Source organism: Pagrus major, chromosome 8, assembly GCF_040436345.1.
Source record: "Pagrus major chromosome 8, Pma_NU_1.0".
Lineage (NCBI taxonomy): Eukaryota > Metazoa > Chordata > Actinopteri > Spariformes > Sparidae > Pagrus > Pagrus major.
In genome coordinates this window covers 6,720,074-6,742,709 of record NC_133222.1, presented here as the reverse complement: position 1 = coordinate 6,742,709, position 22,636 = coordinate 6,720,074, and the positions used below count along the sequence as shown (strand labels likewise).

Below are 22,636 nucleotides of genomic sequence, written 5' to 3'. Positions count from 1 at the left end.
AACCACTGACTTTCTGATTACTGGATGACTCACTCGATCTTCTGTGGCCACAACTGCCCCACGTACGAATCCAGCTTGAAGCCTCAGGTTTATTTCATCAGCTCGTTCACCTCGCTCCGCTAGTCCCATTTCAGAGTAGTCAGAGCTGTATCGTCTATGTACTTGCGCAAGGCCCTTACAGCAGTAAACGCAATGTCTCATTTTACATTAATGTGCAGAACTGCTTCTGTTACGATGTCCTGGAAGCTTGTTGTTGGCAGCTCAAAGCCTTTATACAGCAGTTCCATATTTATGACATTTTGCCTACCAGTGCAAAATAACTTTGGAGAAATACCTTCACTCTAACCACTATTGTCTCTCTTTCAACCTACAAGTTTTCAAAATGACTGCACAACTTTGGGTTTTGGGGCACACTGATGTTGTAACCTCATTGTAGCTGGTTGAAGCTTGGCTAAAATGAGCTAACATGCATGCACGGCCAGACCGGCTACCAAAACAAAGAACCAGGAAGGAACGTGACTTCACTCTCCACTCTGGACAACATTACTCCACTCTGTTACATAGCAATTAGTTTTTTTACTGCTATATTAATGTTCAAAAACACGTATTAAAAAACCTTTCATCAATAAATCTTCTGACAGCTTCAGACTTCTTGTTTTGTCCGAGCAACATTCAGAAAATATTTTATTTATAATGATATAAAAGAGAGAGAAGCTGCATTTTTAAAGTGAAAGCCAGAAGATGTTTGGCATTTTTACTTGATAAACGTCAAAATAATTGAACAATTAGTCATTTATTAAAATTGTTGCAGATGAATATTTTTTTTCATTGATGAGTGGACTAAATTGTTTCAGCCCTAATTTTCTCAACAACACCTCAAACTGCAGCCTTAACAGTGTTCATGGAGGTGGATGAACATCTCGACTGGATTTATTGCAAAGCTCTAGTAATTTCAGGCGTTCCTGTTATTTTGTCCACCGCTTGTATCCCAGGGGGAGGCCTGTCTCCCAGGGAACCACAGGTGTTTTTGCTTACAGTCCATTCATCCTTTAGCTCCACCCTCCAGTCAGTCTGTTTGTCCATCTTTTCATCCATCCCTCCACTCTGCTGATCAATAATGACGGTGGCGATGAGTCATCGGAACAAGGGGCACTATGAGTTGTTCGGTTGACATAGAAACGGATGTTGACCACCCTGAGTGTCCATACGTTCTTCATATCCCATCCCCTCCTGTTGCACAATGAACATGTCGCTGGTGTCGGGCACAATGCAAGCCATCCACCTGTCAGTCACTCTCGCACGTCGATTACACAACCACCGCGGGGAGATTATCTCCACGAATCCTTTAATCTCGTTTCTGCTTGTCTGCGTCAAATGTCACAAGAGACGCGCACAGATATTTGTGAGAGATAGAAAGAAAATAAATATAGTCTTTAGATAAATGTTCAGCTCGAAGAAAACAGGTGTTGTGTAACGCTTTGTTTCGTGCACATACATAAAACATCACCTCGCACAAATAACTACGTGCAGCCTCCTTTTGTCAGGTTTCACTACAGAGCCTCGAGGTGTGTGATGGTCTGTGAGTGTATTCTTTTAATTTTTGTGTCTGTCTCTGCTCTTTGTCCACTCACAAAGTTTAAGTTTGATGTCAGACTTTTCCTGCTATGGACTCAAAACATCGGGGTGCCCTGGTAGACTGCACGCCTTGTTTCAAGGCTCAGTCCGGGTTTGAGTCCAGCCCGAGGCCCTTTGCTGCATGTCATCACCCCCCACTCTCCTGCCCTGTCTCTCTCCAGCTATATAAATGCCAGTACATATCTTTATGTACTGTATGTAAAAAAATCAATGTAAAAGATTTCATATAAAATATTTTGATTATCTCAAAGTTCTAACAAACCTAAGATGATTGAGGTTAGCTTACTTTTCTCTATCTTGGTTGCCATCTCCTTACTGGACTACACTATTATTGTTGCTTTGCAATAAGGCGGTCCGATTTCTTTCCCGATGATCGCATTGTTGCCCTGAAAGCCACCGCTTCCATCGAGAAAGAAATGCATCATGGGATGACATAGATTATTTCTATCAGGTGTAAAATGAAACCTGCTCAACCATCTTGTTAGTGTGATCGGGTGGCTTCCCTCCAGAGAATATACCACACTCCTGAATAGGACACTTGTTAGTGTGCCCTTTTTTTAAATGTCATTTTTATGTCTGTGGCTCACAGAATGCTCCTTTTTCAAAAACGTGTTAAAATATGAATTTCCTAGTTTGAGGCTGGGACTCTCTTAGACTGTGATATGGATTTAACATTATGATTTCTGTCTCCACAGGGAAACGAGTTGAGAAAGATTCTGCTCACACGCTACTTTGGAAATCAAAAGCTTCTCTCCAAGTCAGAGCTTGGGAGTGGAAACAGCTCATCTGGCGGCTTTGTCAAGCCGTCATCTGGAGGTAGTGAGAACCCCAAATAAACCCAGTAGACACTGCAATGACTGCTCACTGTACAGGAAACAACAGCAGCTTACATCAGCTGACATTGCTCAGCTTCTTTGGACAAATGCTGTTTGACAGTTTGAATAGATACAGTATTTATGTCCAGACTGTTGTGGAATATAGAGGCTGTTGGTAACCTGGCTTTAACTTATGTCTGGGCTGATCCGATCACAAGTGAACAGCTCTAAATTCGTCAGTTCACACAGGACGGCCCAGACCACCTCCGAATGTGGAGTCCACTTGTGATCGGATCATCCAGTACGAATGTTAATGCCAGGCGTAAACAGCCTCATAGTTAGATTTGATTAAAAAATGTAATGAACAATCATGTTCAGTGTTCATATTCAATCTCTGCAGGAGGTTCTCCCATGCTGGACTCTGACAAGCCGGGCAGCAGTATTGTGGAGATCCAGTGTCTCCTGGACAACGTTGGGGCGTCAGAGCTGGTGATTGACCTCATCGTCAACACCAAGAACGACCGGGTGTTCGAGGAGAGCATCCTGCTGGGCATTGCCCTCCTGCAGGGAGGAAACACACAGATACAGGTGGGCAGCACACACACGCTCAAATGTAGCAGATCATTTTATTTGATGAAGCTAATATACTGGGACCATTCTTGCAGTTTGGGGATTATTGAGATTCATGTTGATAACCACTCTGCCTTCCACCCAGAACTCCTTCTATAACCAACTGTTCAAGCAGAAGAAGTCCGAGAGGTTCTTCAAGGTTTTCTACGACCGCATGCGACTGGCCCAGCAGGAGATCCGAGCCACCGTGTCCGTCAACATGTTTGAGCTCAGCTGCAGAAAAAGGGATGACGACAGCGACGTCAGCAGCATCAGGATCAAAAAAGGTAGAGTTGAGTCATGATGCGTTCAGACGCCTCTGTGCTCGAATCACAACCGACACACTGTGGCTTCTCCAAAAAACACATCTCGCAAAACCTCTGTGTCAAAAACAAAGCTGGAACTAAGTAAGAAAGGTTTATATAAAGTGAACTAACTCATGGGGTCGTGTCCTGAGCACAGCCGAGCATTTCCATAGAAACAGACCTGGGCTGAGCGAAAAGCCACGAAATAGGCTCATATATAAACTTGATTACCTTAGTGCTTCTCCACTATGTGACGTCGTTAGGTCTGGCTCGGCCTCCAGCTGAAACAATAGTGGAGGATAAATATCAAGAATGATTTTTGTTGCTCTGCCGACCTCTGGGCAGACTGTTGCTGCAGTCACATGTCAGAGGCCATGTGACGGCCCACATCACAAGCCTATCAAAAGGCCATTGTATCAAGATCGGGTACTTTCATGCTGCAGAACCCCACTCAATAATTGCCCCACTGGTCCAGGGGGGGTCTCTGAATTTCTTTTAAAACACGTCTAGAATGTCAGGTTGCCATTGATCGTAGTAACCTTTCACATGTTTCAACTAGTTTCCCTCCAACCGTCTTCTGCCAAACGTTATTCTTGAAACATTTTTATATCTCTGTATGCCTGCTCCAGGGAAAGACTCGGGGATTCATATGAGGGAAGACATGCGTGGGCAGCTGAAGGAGGCCTCCTCAGTGACCTCAAAGGCCTTCTGTGCCTTCAGAAAGGAGCTGGATCCGGACCTCGAAGGCCTCGGCCACAACAGTGAGATAATCGGAATGGATGACGCTTTGGAGGAAACTCAAATGATGAGCCCAGCCATCACCATCATGAAACCAATCCTACGGTACCTACAGCTGCTCTGTGAGAACCACAACTCAGACCTGCAGGTACTGGCCCCCTTTTTGTGATCGAGAGTAAGAACCTGAACCTGAAGTCCAACTGCTGTTAAACTGACTGTTGTTTTTTGTTGTTGCTCTGAATCCAGAACTTTCTGCGCAACCAGAACAACAAGACAAACTACAATCTGGTGTGTGAGACCCTTCAGTTCTTGGACTGTATCTGTGGGAGCACCACCGGAGGCCTCGGGCTGCTGGGCCTTTATATAAATGAGAGTAACGTGGACCTGGTTCGACAAACCCTGGAAACCATCACAGAGTACTGCCAGGGCCCCTGCCATGAAAACCAGGTAGGGGGAGGATTGGTTAGATTGGAGCTGATGAACGGTTTAGTTCAGTGAATAGTTAAGTAGGTTATATGACAAAAGTTAAAGGTGCAATATGTAAGAATTGGCTACAAATAACCAAATACTGGGCAGCATATTACCAGAGTAACCGCTAACTGCTGCTAACTGTAGCTGCCGTTAGCTAATTAGCTCAGTCAACTGTGCAGCTAGCGGTCCGGACTTTGACTCTGGGGATGACAAAGACATGGCTGGTTGAGGTGGGGACAGGACAGGCATTAGTCTGGAGAGCAACAAGAGGAAGGTTGAACATCAGTCACCAGCCACCTCTGGAGAAATGAAGCTAGCTGGCTACCATGCTAACTTCAGTAGACTTCAAAACAACACATAACATCGAAAAATACTTACATATCGCACCTTTAACCGGATGATGGGAGTCTAGACACCCTGAGATTTTGGTCATATATTGATAAATAGCTTGTACTGTAACTTTTCCTCGACTCAAAGCAGATACAATATAAAGAAAATGTAACTTTATGGTCATTTTGAATGTTTCAGCCTGTTAACTATTGTGCAAAATCAATTTGCAGAGACTTCAAATTTGCTTGAGATTGTCAGCCTGTCACAGTTAACATATTGTGAAATGTGTTACAGTCGTGACTTTCGTTCTTAGAAAACCAAACCCAGGAGCATTAAACACTTACCAAGCATTTCATTGCAAAAAGAGGTCATTAAAGCTGACACAAATAATACAGCCAGCTCCTCTTGCTCGCTCTGATGCTTCAGTTGTGGTTCAGCGACATATTTACGAAACACTTCTCTGCTGTTTGGTTATTGTTGTCTTACGTGCTGTCACTCAAACCATTCCCCTCTTTTTTTTCTCCAGACGTGTATAGCCAAGCATGAGTCAAATGGCATTGACATTATTATTGCACTGATTGTCAACTCCATCAACCCTCTGGGGAAGCATCGACTGGACCTGGTGCTGGAGCTCAAGGTGAGCAGCAGGTGTTCTGAAAGCCCTGAGAGAAAACTTGCCGTGACTCACGGCCATTTACACAGCGTTACAAAAGAAATACTTACAATTTGCTATAAAGGAATAATCGCCTTTCGCTGAGATAGCTGAAGGCAGTTTTACCAATCCTCCAATGTTTTGATAAAAGCAATAAGATGAAAAATGTTATGTTTTATTGAATACATGAGCCACATTTTTCTTTAGAGAACGCTTGGTTGGCTGCACGTTATATCCAGCGGTTGGACTGACTCATTAATGACATTCAGATGGTTTGATTCTGCTGTCAAGTCATTGATTCCTGAATTACTCAGTTCTGTACTGAAGGTCTCAGTCGATCGAGTAATGTCAAAGCTTATCGTTGAAGCCTTGTGTTGCAGAACAACGCCTCCAAGCTCCTACTGGCCATCATGGAGAGCCGCCATGACAGCGAGAACGCAGAGAAGATCCTCTACAAGATGAGACCCACCGAGCTGGTAAGTGTGTGTCAGCATGTATACACACACTAGGGCTGTACCAAATGTTTCTTAAATTCAAAGCTTCTATTGAGGTTTTCACTCCAAAAAAACAATAAACAAAAAAATCTTCGAACAAAACCCTCCATTTGAATAAAGAGATTCACCGGATTAAATGGAGCGCTGAGCTATTCTGTACAAAATGTGCGTAATTTAGCATAATAGTGTTCAAGATGAAATAGTTTTTTTGTTATTGCGGTTATATAAATGTTGTCTATGGTGCAGTCAGATTGCTGCTAGACTGTCCTGTGAATATAAGTGCGTGCGTCCCTTTGTGTGCAGCAAGCGGGAGAGCATTGACAGCAGGCAAAATGTTGTTTTGAAAAGGCTAAACGGCAAAAAAATATGGATTGAGGCAGAGTGTTTATGTTGGATAAAAACATGCTGCAAATTTGGAAACGATTACTTTTTTCAATAAATTACGACTTTTGGAAGCAGTCCTATGCAGCCACCACCTGAATCTATTTCCACAAATATTAAAATATTAATGACATGCAACAAAAGCCTGTGCTGCATTTAAATGTCAGCGTTAAAATAGTTTGGAAGTGTTCAGTACGGCCCTAATACACACACAAACACACACACATGTGGTGCAGTGTAAGTAGCAGTGACTTTTAATCACTTTTTTGTGCAAAAGGTGGATGTAATGAAGGAAGCCTACGCCCAGGGTCTGGAGAGTGAGGAGGATGAGGACAGCGTTGGAGACCAGATCAAGCCCCGAGACGTCGGACACAACATTTACATCCTGGCCCACCAGGTAATAAAAATGCCTGAGTTTGTTTTTGTCTGTGACGGAGGAATAACTGCATTTCCTCTCTCTCCGTCTGTCCGACCTTCTGCCCACGTCAGGTGCCGTGCACCTGACGTGGGCAGAAGGTTGTGCACATCCATGTCCTTATTTCAGCGTGTCCTCCGTGTTAAATGATGGAAGACTGCTCCTCTACGAGCAGACCGCTCTGCCAGTTTTTTCTAAAATTAGCTTTCAGGATGTGGCACTGGTCGAGCAGACGTAGGTGTTCAGTGAAGCCGGCGGTCGTCACTGTATTACTAAACAAGTGTGGCTCGCCTGGTCCAGGGTATGAGCAGAAAAGAAATGAGATGGGTGTGTTGTTGATGAAGGCTCTCAGTCATCCAGGTCATAGTAATGAAATCCATCTAAGTCAAACTGGAACGACCGTCTTTGAACAGAGGAGGTGGCCTACGACATTACTTATCACCCACCTACAATGCTGTACTGAGTTCCCTCTCCAGACAGCTAAACAACCATTCACACCTGGGCTCACCTAGCCTTAGCAACCCACATGAAGGCCTGCTAAGTCAACGACCCACAAGTGGCCCTAACGACTGTGAAACTCAGAGCTCACACGTGTCCTTAATGACTCTGTAAGGACACTGCAACACAGAGTTTAAAAGCCTGCAACTCCCCTCCAGTTAGTCAGAACTGAAGAAGCCTCTTGGATGAGAGGTGAAACGTCTTCAAGAAACTGAAACACGTCCAATTGCCTACGATACAGCACCTAGAAAGATGGGTGTGTCGGGCCACAGAGGAAGCAGTTGTATTGAGTGTGTGTGTGTGTGTGTGTGTGTGTGTGTGTGTGTGTCTGCCTTTCTCTACAGTTGATGTCAGTTAGAGAGGTCAGACCGAGTCTAGCGGGTTTTCACTTCTGCCTCTTTAGACTGTCAAAGTGTCAAACGGGGTATTTTTGTCCGACCAACAGACTAGTTTCATCATGACGAGGAACGTTTTTTTGTGACTGTGTGTGTGACTGTGTGTGTGACTGTGTGTGTGACTGTGTGTGTGTGTGTGTGTGTGTGTGTGTGTGTGTGTGTGTGTGTGTGTGTGTGTGTGTGTGTGTGTGTGTGGTGTCACTTTCTTTCACAGTTGAACACACACACATCCACTGATGACACACTAACTTAGACATGAGCTCATCATCTATCTGATTAAAGATATTATCTGGTGTGTGCTCCTCTCCTCATGACAGCTGACATCCAGTGTACTTGGTGTGAGAGATAAGAAAAATAGATAATGAGTGAGTAAATAAGCATGAATGATAAATAGTGTATCATAGAAATACAGAAGTAAACCACTGTTCAGGTTTTTTTTTACTGGCAGCCACGAGGTTCATAGAAAGAGATGTAGAAAAACTCCACATGTTGCTCATACTAGTAGAAATAAGGGAATTAGAAAAAAAGGAAGAGAAAACAACTGTTCCATTATATTCCACTGTTACACAAGAACCATCTCTGTTCTTATTGTTGTCCTTCCTAATTTCCTCCTACACCACTGTGGTACATATTGACAAGATAAGACAAACTTTGATCAATTACACAAAATGCAAATAAATAAGGCCGTCAGTACAAAAAGATTGAATATTGTAGCTAAAAATCAAAGCTTTGCCGAGCTGTATATTCAGTTTCAGGTCATTGTTTTGCAATCTGGCACACACCTAACCCTACTGGATCACTGTCGTTGTTTCATTTTTGTTATTGTATCAGAAAAACCTCTGATAAACCCACCAAACACTGTCTGCTCAGCATCAAACGGCAGACAGGCACAGTCAGCGACTAACTGGTGAACATATTGAAGCATTTAGCAGAAAAAGAGACAGATATTTCCCTCAGGAGTTGGTAGAGACCAAAATGGAGCCAAAAGAGAGTCGATATTGGACTTAGATTTGCCAGATAGACAGAAGCACAACACCAAATGATTACGAATGTTGCTCCACAGCTGGATCTAGTCCTCACTGCTATGAAGGTCAAGAATATTACACCAGTGCTTAAATTACTGCACTGGCTTCCTGTCTGTAAAAGATAGATTTTAAATTTTATTACTGACCTATAAAGCACTAAATTGTCTGGGGCCTAAGTACATCTCGGGTCTACTTGTACGTTATGAAGCATCCAGACCCGTCAGGTCATCTGGTTTGGGTTTACTCAGTGTCCCCAGGATCAAAACCAAGCAAGGTGAAGCAACTTTTAGTTCCTGTGCTGTGGATATTTTCCGATCTCTAAATGTATCCATCATTTGGCTTTTTGTTGCCTGTCTGTCTTCTTATTGTCATGTCAGGTTGCATTTTCTTGTTTTTAGTTTGATGAAGTTGTCTAATGTGTCCCTGTTTAAAGCAGTTTGACGCAGGATGGGTGTGTTGTCACTCAGTTCGGGAATCAAAAGGCGGGATCAGAGGAATATTTCCCCTTCAGTTGAATCATATTACCTGTGTTATTAATATTGAAAGGCTTTTGGATTGAAACAGATCGTTTTTCTTTGAAGTCCAATCTAAGTCCCCTCTTTGAGTGACATGTAAGTTAATTAAACGAGTTTTGTTTCTGGATCCTAGCTGGCTCGACACAGTAAGATCCTGCAGCAGAGCTTGAGGCCGGGGTCGGGGTCAGGGTTGGACCCCGACCATGAAAAGGACGACGCCCTTCATCACTATGCCAATCACACAGCTCAGATAGAGGTACGCCTCATCATCACTTCATCCATTTGTCCTTAAGAAAACACATTACTATAAATCTGCAATGAGGATTTACTGGATCTCTGTTCACCAGATTGTGCGTCACGACCGCACCATGGAGCAGATCGTGTTTCCGGTCCCCAACATCTGCGAGTACCTCACCGAGGAGTCCAAGGTGCGCGTGTTCACCACCACCGAGAGAGACGACCAGGGCAGCAAGGTTAACGACTTCTTCCAGCAGTTTGACAACCTCTACAATGAGATGCGGTGGCAGAAGAAGATCCGCAGTAAGTCTTTAAATTCTGAATCCGGCTCTCGCAAAAAATAATGATGGTGGTAGCAGACGCAGGCAGCGGGATGGGAAATCATGATTATCACCCAGAGTGTCTGGTTATTGTTATTCCAGAATAAATTGAGGGGCCTGCAGCGACATTGGCGTGTTTGTGTGCTGAGTTTGTGTCCCGGTACTTATACTTCCTGTTGTGTTTGTGCAGAAAATAAGGCTCTGTTCTGGTTCTCGCGCCACATCTCTCTGTGGGGGAGCATCTCCTTCTACCTGGCCTGTCTGGTCAACATCGCCGTGGCTGTGTTCTACCCATTTGGTGATGACGGAGATGAGGGTGAGAATTTGAGATTATTGTTATTTTTTACAAATGATCAGTTTTTGTTCTTTTTTCAAGGTTGGCGACAAAACATCAGGTTTGTTCATGCAGTTATAGCAAACATGACATAAACCCGAAGAAGTTTGGGGTTAGCCGTGTAGAAATGACCCTGCCTGATGTGCGTCTCGTCGCTCAAACGGTCCGCTCTGCTCAGTTTACGCCTAAAAATGATGAAACAGGTCCTAAAAAGAGGACTTGCTTCCCCTTTATTGACAGTTGCCTCTTGACTCACTTGTTCGTCCTCTTGCCTCCTCTCAGCAGACTGTAGTCTCACACCATTTTATCCTTCCTCTTCTTCTTTTTGAAGTCTCTCTGGCGATGATTAAAGATCCTCGACTACTAACTTCTTGTTTTTATTCTATGAATCTGTGGTGTTATACGGGGCGGAGGCGTTGAGGGTCGGCCGTTTGTCGATACTCCTGATAATCTCCCTTTTTTCACAGCCTCATGTTGGCAGGTATGGGCCGGGGTTGGCTTGAAAGGGGTCACTAAGATTGTCATCCTCGGGGGGGGAAAAAAATAAATGTGGATTTACAGATCCTACCGAGGCATTACCCTAACCCTAACGGCTGAATTCTAATAAACGTAAAGAAGTTGCAGATGAAAACATAAAGCCACCTCATTATAATTACATACACACCCGTAGTGCACCCACACAGGTGTTTTCACTTCTTCGCCTGATTAAGCTTCAGGACAGTGTTTGTTTGTTCAAAATGTGCTTCATCGCACTCTAGTTGCACCTGTTGAAGTGGAACAACTTTGGTGTTTATTCTTTATTGTAATGTTGAGGTTGTTGATCCATGCATAGCTTCACCCAGATTCACCTTGAGGTCTGACTGAAAATACCTGTCAGTGTTCGTACGACTCTTTACAACTCTTTATGTTTACCTGCAATGTTGCAAGATTGCTTTCAAGTGTTGTTGAATGCATCATATTGACAGCTGAATCAGTCACATACCAGGGATTTAAAGATCTTTTATAGATGGGATGTTTTATTGTTGTGTCACACTGTGATCAAATGCTTTGAACCTCACAGAAAAGTGAACCTATACAGCGTGTGGTTCTTTTATGATGCTGATAGGTGTTTAAGTATTTCCTGAAAGCCTCTTTCATCAATAAATAATCAGAACACTGCAGTTTTTCCTCAAGAATCGTGGGCTTCGCTTCAGTGCGACCTGAAGAAGTTGACGGTCCACTGTTTGACATTTTAAAGTGTTGCCTCCGACTGTGTTGTGCTAAGTTAAGCTCTTAGCTCAGGTGAATAATTCATTAGAGAAATGCCACAACGTTTTACAGCTCTGATGTGTGGCGCCTTGATTGATGCTTTATTCTCCCGTCCAGGCACCTTGTCCCCGTTCTGGAATATCTCCCTGTGGGTGGCGTTGGGGTTGTTCACGTCATTACTTCCTGTCTTACCCAAGCCTTGGGGCATCCTGTTTTTCCTGGTCTCGCTCATTCTACGTGCCATCTACACCATGGGCCTCGGTCCGGCTCTGTTGTTGCTGGGCACTGTCAATGTAAGTGATGGAAGATTTGACCCAGTGTCGTTGGGGGACATGTCTTTTCTTGCCCCTACAGACATCAAACCCTGAGCCTTATTGTCTTCTCTTTCAGCTCTTCAACAAGTTAATCTTTCTCGTAAGTTTCGTGGGCAACCAGGGGACGTTCACTCGAGGCTACAAAGCAGTCGTAATGGACATGCTCTTTATCTACCACTTGGGCTACGCCATCATCTGCGTCCTTGGCCTGTTTGTGCACGAGTTCTTCTACAGCTTCTTGGTAAGAAATCTCTCACACAGTTCACTTCCATTACACCGAGGCTGATGACTCACCGATGTCGATCTCTCCTCCGCAGCTGTTCGACCTGGTGATCCGAGAGGAGACGCTGCTCAACGTGATAAAGAGCGTGACGAGGAACGGCCGCTCAATCATTCTGACGGCTGTTCTGGCCATCTTTCTCGTCTACTTCTTCTCCATCATCGGCTTCCTCTTCCTAAAGGACGACTTCCGCATGGAGGTGGACCGCCTTCCTGCACCAGGTCAGAACTTTAGATAAATAAAAGTCTGTTAATCATGAGGTGTCCTGGTGTCCTAGCGCTCTAAGATGCTGCCTGCGTAAACTGCAATGTGCTGGTTTGAGTCAAAGAACAAGGAACAAAAACACACTAAAACCCAACATGTGTACATCATATGACGTCTGATGAAGAAATGCCTCCAGAAAATGAAGGAACACGCTTCAGAGAGTTGGTTTCTTTTTCCAAATGATTGACAGGGCAGATAATATCGTGACCAAACGGGGTAGGTCCAGCCAAATATCGCTGATGAGACCACAATTACACTGCGAGCAGAAAATCAAATGAAAGGGACGAACAAAGTGTTGATGAATCTACTCTCTTAAGTGTGTTCTTTCATTTTCTGGAGGCATTTCTTCATCAGAAGTCATACGTTGCGTTTTAGTGTGTTTCTCCAGGCACCTCCCATAGACTTCAGTAGAGCTGTCACCACAGTCTGGTGCCAAAGCAAGATTCAGTCACGTAATGGCTTTCTTGGTTTGAGTTTGGATAGGAAGCTTAGTTGCACGTCATCCCCCTTTACTTCCTCATTTCCTGTCAGGTCCATACTGTATTTGGTGTCCTTGAAATAGGGGGTGTGTGTCTCTCGGCTCCTCACGATTTTATTCAGTTCAATTTTGATTTAGAGTGCTACAATGTTGTTTTATATAACGAGTATTAGTGCTCACTGATGCATCAAAAATGTTTGATTTCTGCACATATTTATCTGTGTTCCTACTTTTAAGACATGGTGTATTTGTAATGACATAAATCTTCCATTTTCGGACATAATCTTCAAGAAAAAATTGTGATGCCTCGAAGAATCTATTTTCATCCCCACCCCTGCCTTGAAATACTTACAAAAAAAAGCTTTTTTTTTCCAGGGTTAAGGTTGTACCACAAGGACCTTTAAACTGGTTATGAGACGGTCTCAAATGAGACAATCAGTAAGAAGATTGGCTGTTTTTCTACAGTTTCTATAGTTACTCCTAATGCCTGTCACCGGGTCGGATTCAGACTAATCCGGGTCGGATAAGTCATCAAATTACAGCTATTTTTCATGGCGGAGTGGAGGATGGATTGAGGGGTCTCACATGAAGCTGCTCTTTAGTCTGTTCTATCGTTGTGACGCTAAAATGAAGTTGACTTTTTTCACTTTTTGTCCACACGAGCTGCCAGAATCAACTAAACAAACTGAAACTTCCATGTAGTTGCTTTAACTTGCTTGAACCTGCACTCTCACAGACATCTATGTGTTGTCTGCATGTTCTGTTTCTGCTTTAAACTTATCAATACGCTGGATATTGTACATCCTAAAAGTTAATGAGTTTCAAAATAAAAGATAACTGCATCTCTTATAACATTATAGACAGTAAACTCTGAACTGTGAGGACAATCATTAAAAGGATTCCTTGTTTCAGAATGAATCTATTCCACAACTCGGTTTTACCAGAAGTTGATCAAATATTGAATTTTAATGCATTTTCTCAGTTTTTTTTGTTTTTACCCTTTTGAATGACAATTTCCCAATAGAAACTCTAGCTCTGTCCGCATGTATACAACCTCTACATAAAGAACTGTAGAGTATGTACAGTTTACTGTAATACGTACCCAGACACATATTTTGAAAACACTGTGTAGTGCGTGGGAGTGCTAATGAGCACCGCCACAGTGCTCCGATGGTCAGGAAGACAACCTGCTAGCACATGTGCACCTGTTGCATAACCTGGTGGCCGCGCCATCCTGTGTTTTGCTGAATAGAGCGCGGCAGACGCAGCAGAGCAGTGGTAGGTTATGTAACCAGCTGGGCTCACGCCTGTCTATCCGTTCTCTGTGGGGTGAGCCGAGGCACAACGCTGACTGAGGAGCACCCTGTCCACACTGCTGCTGCCTCGGGGCTGTGACCTCTGCGCCCTGCCTTAGCCTCCCCCTGTCCCCTCCACTCTTCCTCTTCTTCCTCCTGTCTCAGCCTGACCCTCCGTCCTCCACCCTGTGAGGGATGAAGGCCCTTTTAGCGACACTCTGACCCAGGTGTACAGGTCTCCCTCTGCCTGTCTGCCCAAGCTGATCACAGTCAAGTACGGCTCCTCTGCTGCTCAGGGCTTCGCCGATGTGCAAATGATTAGTTCAGGTTTTTTCAGCAACACTTCACCACCCACCCAGCAGCTGCTGCTGCCTGGGTTTACATAATGTCTGACTGTAGCTGATTCCACCAGCGCTGATGAGAATTAGCGGGAAGGTGTTTTATTGCGAGAGTACAATTTAACCATCTTCTTTCATTTGTAAATCCTCAGTGCTTTTATCATTAATCAATTTCACATTTTCTTTGTTCTCTGTTTTTTTTTCTGCAAAAAAGGAAAAAGTGATTTGTTGAGTAACAAAGAACTTCCTGACTCGTGTATGAAAGAGAGCTGCCCCGTTTCACCTGCTAAACCTGCTCCTGGTAAGTGTTATGATTAAATTAAATTAAATATATACATATATTTTTTTTTTTCTTCTTCATCTTGCTCGTTACTGAAAGTCACTGTTGAGTTGACAAGTTTTTAGATTTTGTGGCTTGACCGGGGATGTGGGTGCGTATGTGACCTTTCCTCACAGTAGTCAGTTCCTGAAAGGTTACGCACACACAATCATACACTGTTTCTAACACACACACACACACACACACACTCACACTCTCAGAGGGGCGTGCACACAAAGAAACTTGATGAGGCAGAGGGGGTGACTCACACTCCTGTTTGTTCTCCTGCTTCTCCGCGGATCACCTGCACCGCAGGGCCACGCACGTGATCTCGTCCACATCCTTCACCTCCTCTCTGTCCCCAGCAGCTGTACATGCCGTTTCCTATTTACAGTATACACACCGTTTTCATACGTGACATGAATAATAGATTCGATTTTTTATATATATATATAGTTTACAGAGCTTTAAGTCTTTTCATTTTTTTCTTATGTTGAGGAGGTGAGGGAGTTGAAGGCATCATTCGATCATTAGTCACACCATTATTGTTGGTGTTTTGTAATCAGTAACTTGATCTTGAATGTTCTTGAAACCTTTCACACACTCTTAGTTCACATTCATTATTTGACAAATGAAAAACTTAGTTGTGAGTGTTGTTTAAATCTGATTGATCCTTAAATCAACAATCAAGGAGAACAAAGTGATGAAAAGGAGATGCAACATCAGAAGTGTTGTATATTCATGTGTGTTGGGTCAGTCTTCTGTAATGTCGTTTTTTTGGATGTTGATGGAACATTTGCTGCACATTTTCACTTGCTATTTGTCTGGTTTTTATGATGTTTTTTCGAAACCCTCTGAACCCTAGGTGGTTTCTGGGCGTTTTTCTTTTGCTCTGGTCACATCTTTTCACATTCAATGCAATATTTATGCAGTTTTTTTTTCCCCCCTATATACAGTAAGTCTTGCACCTCCATGGAAACAGCACAGTAAAGAAGTAGGGAGAAGATAAAAATGTTTTTCGTGCAGTACAGCACAGTTATCGTGCCATATATAATACAAAAAAGGGGAAAACACATGTCGATTTTGATTCTAGAAAAAATGAAAAAAAAGGTAGGTGCAACATTTCCAACATGCCTGAAAGTGTGGCCAATATTGGAAAAATTGAATATTGAACATGATTCAGATATGTGAATATCTGGAGGTCATTTCTTGTTTTCACTGTTTCCGGCTGTGATATATGATGTAGTTTGGATTACTTCTTTTGCCTTCCGATCCATCGGCATGCTGCGGTTTTCCGAGGCGTTAAATGATGTTTTATTCTTTAACTTTGTCACTCTCTGTCCTATTCTGTCTGTTCTCACACTTCTTCGTCTGTGTTACAGAAGAAGACGATGGGATAGAGCGGGTGTGCGACACTCTGCTCATGTGTATAATCACAGTGCTGAACCAGGGACTACGTAATGGAGGAGGTGTGGGAGACATTCTCAGGAGACCCTCCAAAGAGGTTCGATATGAGCATTAACAAAATTAATTTGCTTTGTATTCTGTTTGCAGTGAAATATGTATAAATGTGCTGCTTCAGCGTCTGTTCAAGATGAAATTAAATTCATTCATTTCCTCCATATTTCACCTGTAAATAAAACCATCCAGGAGCCGCTGTTTGCAGCCCGGGTGGTTTACGACCTTCTGTTCTTCTTCGTCGTCATCATCATCGTTCTGAACCTCATCTTCGGTGTCATCATCGACACCTTTGCTGACTTGAGGAGCGAGAAGCAAAGGAAGGAGGAGATCCTGAAGACTACCTGTTTCATCTGCGGTGTGTACTCAATGCAAATGACAGTGAAATGACACAACAGTATATTTAGATGAAGTCATGTTAAATGAAGCTGATGTCTTGCAGGGTTGGAACGAGACAAGTTCGATAACAAGACGGTGTCCTTTGAGGAGCACATCAAATCCGAACACAGCATGTGGCACTACCTTTACTTCCTGGTTCTGGTGAGGGTGAAGGATCCGACGGAGTACACGGGCCCTGAGAGCTACGTCGCCCAGATGATTGCGGTCAGTTGCTTCCTCGTCATTAATAGTCACACAGTACCTTTTGTAATACGGTTTGTTGCTTATTTGGTGTTTGCAAGGTAGACAACAAAGTAATGATTTCAGGAAGAATAGGGAAGAATTTGAGACTGCACTGCGCTATTTTTTAAGACGGCACCAAGTACATAAACACACCCAACCTCAGATATTTTATTTATTATTCCAGCAACAAGAAAAAAACAAATCCATGCATTCTGCCCCCCTAATTCATATTTTGCTGGCGAGCAGTACCAATCAGCATACAGATGTCTCGGTGTTGGAGTCTCAAAGTTGTGCAGCCTTCCTCACTTTGCAGACTTGCACAGTGTGCTAGACGAGCGTGAGCCTCTACAGCAGACGAGCGATCGAAAAAATGAGACTGAGCCCGGAGGCCTGTGCCAAGCATCCCAATTTATCCCCCCCCCTCCACCTCCTCTCGCCTCCTCCTCCTCCTCCTCCTCCTCACCCCTCGCTGCTGGAGAGAGATGGGTCTCTGTGCTCAGGTTGTCTTCACTATGCTGAGCTGCTAACCTGCTGGGACACAGTGTGGTTAAATAGTAATTAAACGCAGTCCAGCTCTATTATCATCAATGCACCAACTTGCTGCACTGACACACAGACAAGAAGTTGAAGGATGTAAGGGCAACTAAAGGTGTTGCCGTTAGGTTAATGGATTCAAATGAAGCCTCGGAGCACAATGGCACATTTTGTGATTAACACTTGGCCATGATGGGCATAAAAATGGTTGCATTATAATGAACAATTTGCATAACAAACAGGTGACAGACACCAAATTAATATGCATCAGCAGGTCCTCCAACAGGTCGGTTCTGTGATGCCAGGCCAAAGTATCGCTGTGTGATGAGGCAATGATGAGTCAGGAATTTATATCAACACCTCCACACAAAGGGTGAAGAGACAACACATTGGTTTCCATTTTGTCACTACATGCAGCACATACTCGATTTATAAAACATATTCTTACATGAGTCGCTTGGTTGGAAAACCTGATCGCGGATCGTTCGTTTTCTCAATAACGGTGAATATTCCCATCTAAATAAGGAACAATTTAAGTGAGTCATTGTTTATTAAGGGAACAGTCAGCTTCATCAAGACTGTGTGGGTGTCATCCGATCAGATTTGATTGACAGTGGTCACAGAAGCGAACAGCCGCACAACTGTAATCAAGTGTCGGCAAATTCTGATTGGTGCACGGACGCATGTGTCACCGTTTTATAACCGAGTGCAGAGAAAATTTAAATATAGAAAACTCTCATGTGAAATAACTTTAGCAGATACAGCCCATAATAAGAGGCTGAACAAGTATGTTTTTAAAGTTAAAGAGGCTGTTCTGTTATCGGATGGTAGAGCGAGGGGTTCTGACCCGACTTCAACTGCGTGCAAACTTCACGAAGAAGGGAAATCACTCTTAAATGGTCAAAACTCCAACCAAACTTGTAATAATAGAACTTTGTCAGACTAAAGTGTATAGTGGCTTGTGGCCTTCATCAAAATCAAGATACAACCCTTTACAAAGATCATTTAAATATGATGAGTTTGGAAGAAAAGCAATTTTTCACAATTTTAAGGTGCACTGTGTAGTTTTTGAAAAGAAGTTCAAACTCATAAAGGTAATATTTACAATATTGAAAAGGTAAGAAATTCAGAAATATTCCCCAGAACACTGGATAAAGCTAGAAAGGTGGCTACAATGAAAGGTCCTGCAGATATAAACAAAAAAGCAAAGTAAAAATAAGATAAAGAACATGAATTCTGTTGCCTTTTGTTCAAACAGTTTATGAAATGCATGCTCCGGTGAAGGTTGTTCAACTAATGACTAAAAGTCAGGAGATCTCGATAGCTTAAATTCTGATCTTTCAGTATTTTTATTGTATCTGAGATCATGGTTACATTTCAAACAGTGGTATCTTGCAGAAATCTAGTGCAACAGAAATAACAACTTTCTTCATCGGTCTCCGGTTAGTCAACTAACTTCACTGACGTCACATCACATGAAATAAATCCTGCACACTGACAACAACAAGTAGAGGAGACTCATCAGAGGCCTCTTCAATTTAAAAAAAAAGTGACGTTTATGCAAGTGTAATACTAGATTGCTCGAGTTCCCCTTTGAGCAGGACCTAAACTTGCTCCCACACAGTGAGTTACTGTGAATGAGAGCGTATTGGTTCAATGACAGGACCTGCAATGGAAAATCAGCTGAATGAGAAAGTAGAAGAGTGTGTGGTGTTGATCTCTGCAGCCTGAGCATGCTCCATCTTTCTTCTCCACACCGCAGCTAAGAGTAGGCTTGGACTTGATGTTTAGGTCGGGATAAGTGTGTGTGTGTGTGTGTTTGTGTGTGTGTTTGAGGTCAGGTAGGAGGTGGTGGTGGGACGCAGTAGGGCTCCATCTATTATTCTATCTCCTCCATTGCTGCACTACAGTTTTGGGGCGACAACTTAACATGAAGCTGCTGCACTAATAAAAAAAAAACTCTTCCCTCCCCTTGCCTTGTTGGAAAAGAGCTGAAACCTGATGACCTCAACACACACACATGCATGCACTCACGCACGTCCGCACACACTGACTCTCGTAATGATTGCATCTGGTTGGACAGGACAGACTGATGCGGTGCCAAGCAAAGAGAAGGATCGTGTTACATCGACTGTTCTGCTGGTGTGTTGTGCATGTGGATGTGAATCAGTGTGCGGGTGTTTGTGTGTAAAATTATGACAGCGACTACAGGCCTTGCAGGTACTGCAGCAGCCACAACGCTGTTACATAACCCATCTCAAGTGGCCTGCTAATAGCTCAGCCCTGCCTGGCACGTGCTCTCCTGTCCCTTTCTCTCTCTCTCTCTCTCTCTCTCTCTCTCTCTCTCTCTCTCACCCACACACACACACACGCACACCGAGTCACATCATGAACCCTTCATTTACTTTACAACACACATGTGACACGTGGTCTGTAACAAACGCAGCAACAGAAGTGTGTGAGTGGAAAAGGGAGCCTGCACTTTTGATACAAACTGAGGGGAGAGGTCAGAATTGGCTTTTTGACATGTAGGAGGACTGTGGCTCTGTAGAAACTGCTCAGCTGATGAACGTGTGTGTGTGTGTGTGTGTGTGTGTGTGTTTGGGTGTGGAAAGTGATACCATCTGCAGACTCATCTGGTACACTCTCTGTGCGCTGTGTGGCTACGTCTCCTGACATGCTTCTGTATCTTTGTGGTTGTTGTTTACAAGCATAACTACATCATTTAACAGCCAGAACTTATTATACGTATTTTTAGCTGAAACATCTGACTGCATGAAAGGTTAATAATATATATTACTGTAGACACAATGACATGCTGTTTATGTGATTTTAATTGTAAGATTTTTCTTGAGGTATGGTAGGAATATGAAAATTATGCACATACCTCCGCCAAGGCCCAACAGTCTCCTTTTGTAACAAAACCAGCCACCTAAATATGTCTGACTTTTTTAATCAGATCCATCCTTTATTCCCTGAGAAGTTAACGCCATGTCTTGCAATGAAAAAAAATCCTTGGATCCCTTTATTGGGATCTGTGGCAAAAGTTAATGAGGCCTATTCTGGGCCGATCATCCATCCAAGTTTCTTTGAGATCCGGATTGTTGTTTTTGTGTAATCTGGCGGACAAAGCAACCAAAAACTTCATTATTTAATTAAGTTCAGTTTATTCAAATACAAATTGTCATTTTTGCCGCTAGGGGACTCTCAATCGAAACAATGAAAATAAAGTTGTATTTTGATGATGTTGTGAAATAGCGTCGGATCATGTGAGTTATTGTCTTCGCTGTCAAACAACCACCAGGTAATGTGAGCAAAGTTTTATTCGTGTCATGTTCTGTTACATTTGCTGACTTCCCCCCTCACTCTGACGTATCTGACTGTGTTTTCCTGGAAGTTTTAGCAACAGGCGATCAAATCAAACTCACTGTTACCTTGAATAAAATTACGTATTTCTTTGGGTTCGAACATTGTTGGAAACATCTGGGATAATGTAAGTCCTATTCGTTTTTTAGACATTTTAACACGATATTAATCAAAGAAGGTATTCACACGTCCAACTAACTGAAATGCAGGCGGGTTGGAAAGTGTCACTTCGGTCTTCAAGTGCGGGATTTTCTTTTTCCAAGACATTGTGATGCAGAAATGTTCCATATTTTATCTTTAAGTCTTCAAACGAAATCACATCTGCCTGTAAGAACTAATCACAGCCCAGTTTATTTTCTTTAAAGTTTCTGAATTTTTCTGGCCAACAGGATATAAGATTAGAAATTGTATATGAAAAAAGAGCAAGCAAGCGAATAGTCACATGTTGAACCACGTTTCTGACTCAGATCCTTTCCCCATGGACTCAGAACCTTTGGGAGGAGCTCGTTGCATTTCCACCACAGAGACCAGGATCTAAATTATTTTACCCCCTAAAAAAGCCCCTGCTGTCAGGGGGTTGTACTTTTCCACAAGAAACTTTTGGGGTGGGGCTTTCAGCTCTAAACATGTCTGATTTATAGAGAACTCGCAGCATTTAATTTCAGCCACCATCTTTAAAAAAATCTGCAACCAGTTTGTTTTTTGTTCATTTTGCTGCGACACATCAAGATGGAGTTAGAGAAGAAAGCCGCTCATCGCTGTTGTATGACCATGCAGACAACAAGGGGCTGAAGGAACCTTTTAGTGCCTTGAAGAGTAGGTCCTGGGTAGTTCCTGGACTATCTGTAAACATTACATGTTTGGGGGTTATGGTAAATAGATGACTCAAAACTTTGTGTACCAGGAGTACCGCTCATTCATTCATTACTTCTTTTACAGGTTTGACTGTTTGAGTTGAGAGAGTTTCCACAACCCTTTCACCAGATCTAGAGGAATGAAGTAGTTATGTAACAGTGTAGATGTGTCATACGGTCATTGTAGACTATCACAAGGTTGGATTTGCTCTCATTTCAAGAACTCAAAACAAAATGATGGCTGAATTTAATACATTTTAGGACATTTTCAGAAGGTAGTAGCGGTAGAAGTAGTAGTTAAGACAAATGGCAACCACAAATATCTCAGCCTTGCTAAAATTTGACTATACCGTCCGACATCAGTGATCTTTGGTCGTTCATGTTTAAAGCACCGACTTGACATTTCTGCTCTATGATGTACCTCCGTGCACAGCTGGGGTACATTATGTACAAGTACTGTACATGGTGACGGCAGCAGAGCGAAAGCACATGAATGTCTGTAAGTTCATGCTCACTGAGGTGTTTAAATGGATCAGTGAAGCAACACTAAAGCCTCGACTCATTCAGACAGCGCAGCGCTGCACACAGTGGACCACTGTGCGAGACACGAGCGGGATATTTCAGATTCTGTACGTTCATTGTTGAGCTACCTCATTAAAGTAGAGGCGATATACTTCATCCGTCATGAGTGACTGTACGTACTCAGCCGGAAGAACGTAGGTCTCTTTATTGAATCTTTGAGGTTATTTAATCCATCAGTTATGGATGACTTGGTAAGATAAGTATCGGATTCAGTGATGTTGAAGCTTTGTCTCCCAACTCACAGAACGTCTACTGTGTTTTTGGAGCTGCGTGAAAGGAAACTACTCTTTTTTTTTTATTCTATCGGGCCGTTGACACCCGAGGCCCGAATTAACCGAGGTTTTACAGAAAAGGTCTTATATAACGACTCGATTCATTCTGTGTAGCTAACAGTCATACTTAATCCGTCTAACTGCCTCCCCTGTAGCCAGGGATGGAAAAAGTAGTCAAAAGTAAAGAGTAGTCAAAGTGTCCATCCCACGACGGGATCACACCAACCATGGAGCCGGTCAATAC

The 22,636-nt window shown here is 43.1% G+C and overlaps 1 protein-coding gene across 2 annotated transcripts in view; it reads left to right on the top strand.

Annotated features, from left to right (window-relative positions):
* itpr2 (inositol 1,4,5-trisphosphate receptor, type 2) overlaps nucleotides 1-22,636 on the top strand; it is a 67,081-nt gene that overhangs the window by 38,817 nt on the left and 5,628 nt on the right. Inside the window, exons 38-55 of one of the 2 annotated variants that reach the window (XM_073471464.1) lie at nucleotides 2,331-2,451; nucleotides 2,851-3,038; nucleotides 3,166-3,346; nucleotides 3,994-4,250; nucleotides 4,349-4,549; nucleotides 5,430-5,540; nucleotides 5,936-6,031; nucleotides 6,708-6,827; nucleotides 9,412-9,534; nucleotides 9,626-9,818; nucleotides 10,026-10,151; nucleotides 11,535-11,710; nucleotides 11,808-11,972; nucleotides 12,049-12,232; nucleotides 14,601-14,687; nucleotides 16,091-16,209; nucleotides 16,356-16,521; nucleotides 16,606-16,766. In XM_073471464.1, coding sequence (XP_073327565.1) covers nucleotides 2,331-2,451; nucleotides 2,851-3,038; nucleotides 3,166-3,346; nucleotides 3,994-4,250; nucleotides 4,349-4,549; nucleotides 5,430-5,540; nucleotides 5,936-6,031; nucleotides 6,708-6,827; nucleotides 9,412-9,534; nucleotides 9,626-9,818; nucleotides 10,026-10,151; nucleotides 11,535-11,710; nucleotides 11,808-11,972; nucleotides 12,049-12,232; nucleotides 14,601-14,687; nucleotides 16,091-16,209; nucleotides 16,356-16,521; nucleotides 16,606-16,766 — 2,775 coding nt within the window. Of the gene's footprint in view, nucleotides 1-2,330; nucleotides 2,452-2,850; nucleotides 3,039-3,165; nucleotides 3,347-3,993; nucleotides 4,251-4,348; nucleotides 4,550-5,429; nucleotides 5,541-5,935; nucleotides 6,032-6,707; nucleotides 6,828-9,411; nucleotides 9,535-9,625; nucleotides 9,819-10,025; nucleotides 10,152-11,534; nucleotides 11,711-11,807; nucleotides 11,973-12,048; nucleotides 12,233-14,600; nucleotides 14,688-16,087; nucleotides 16,210-16,355; nucleotides 16,522-16,605; nucleotides 16,767-22,636 lie in introns of both variants that reach the window. The other variant, XM_073471463.1, reaches the window with a different exon arrangement.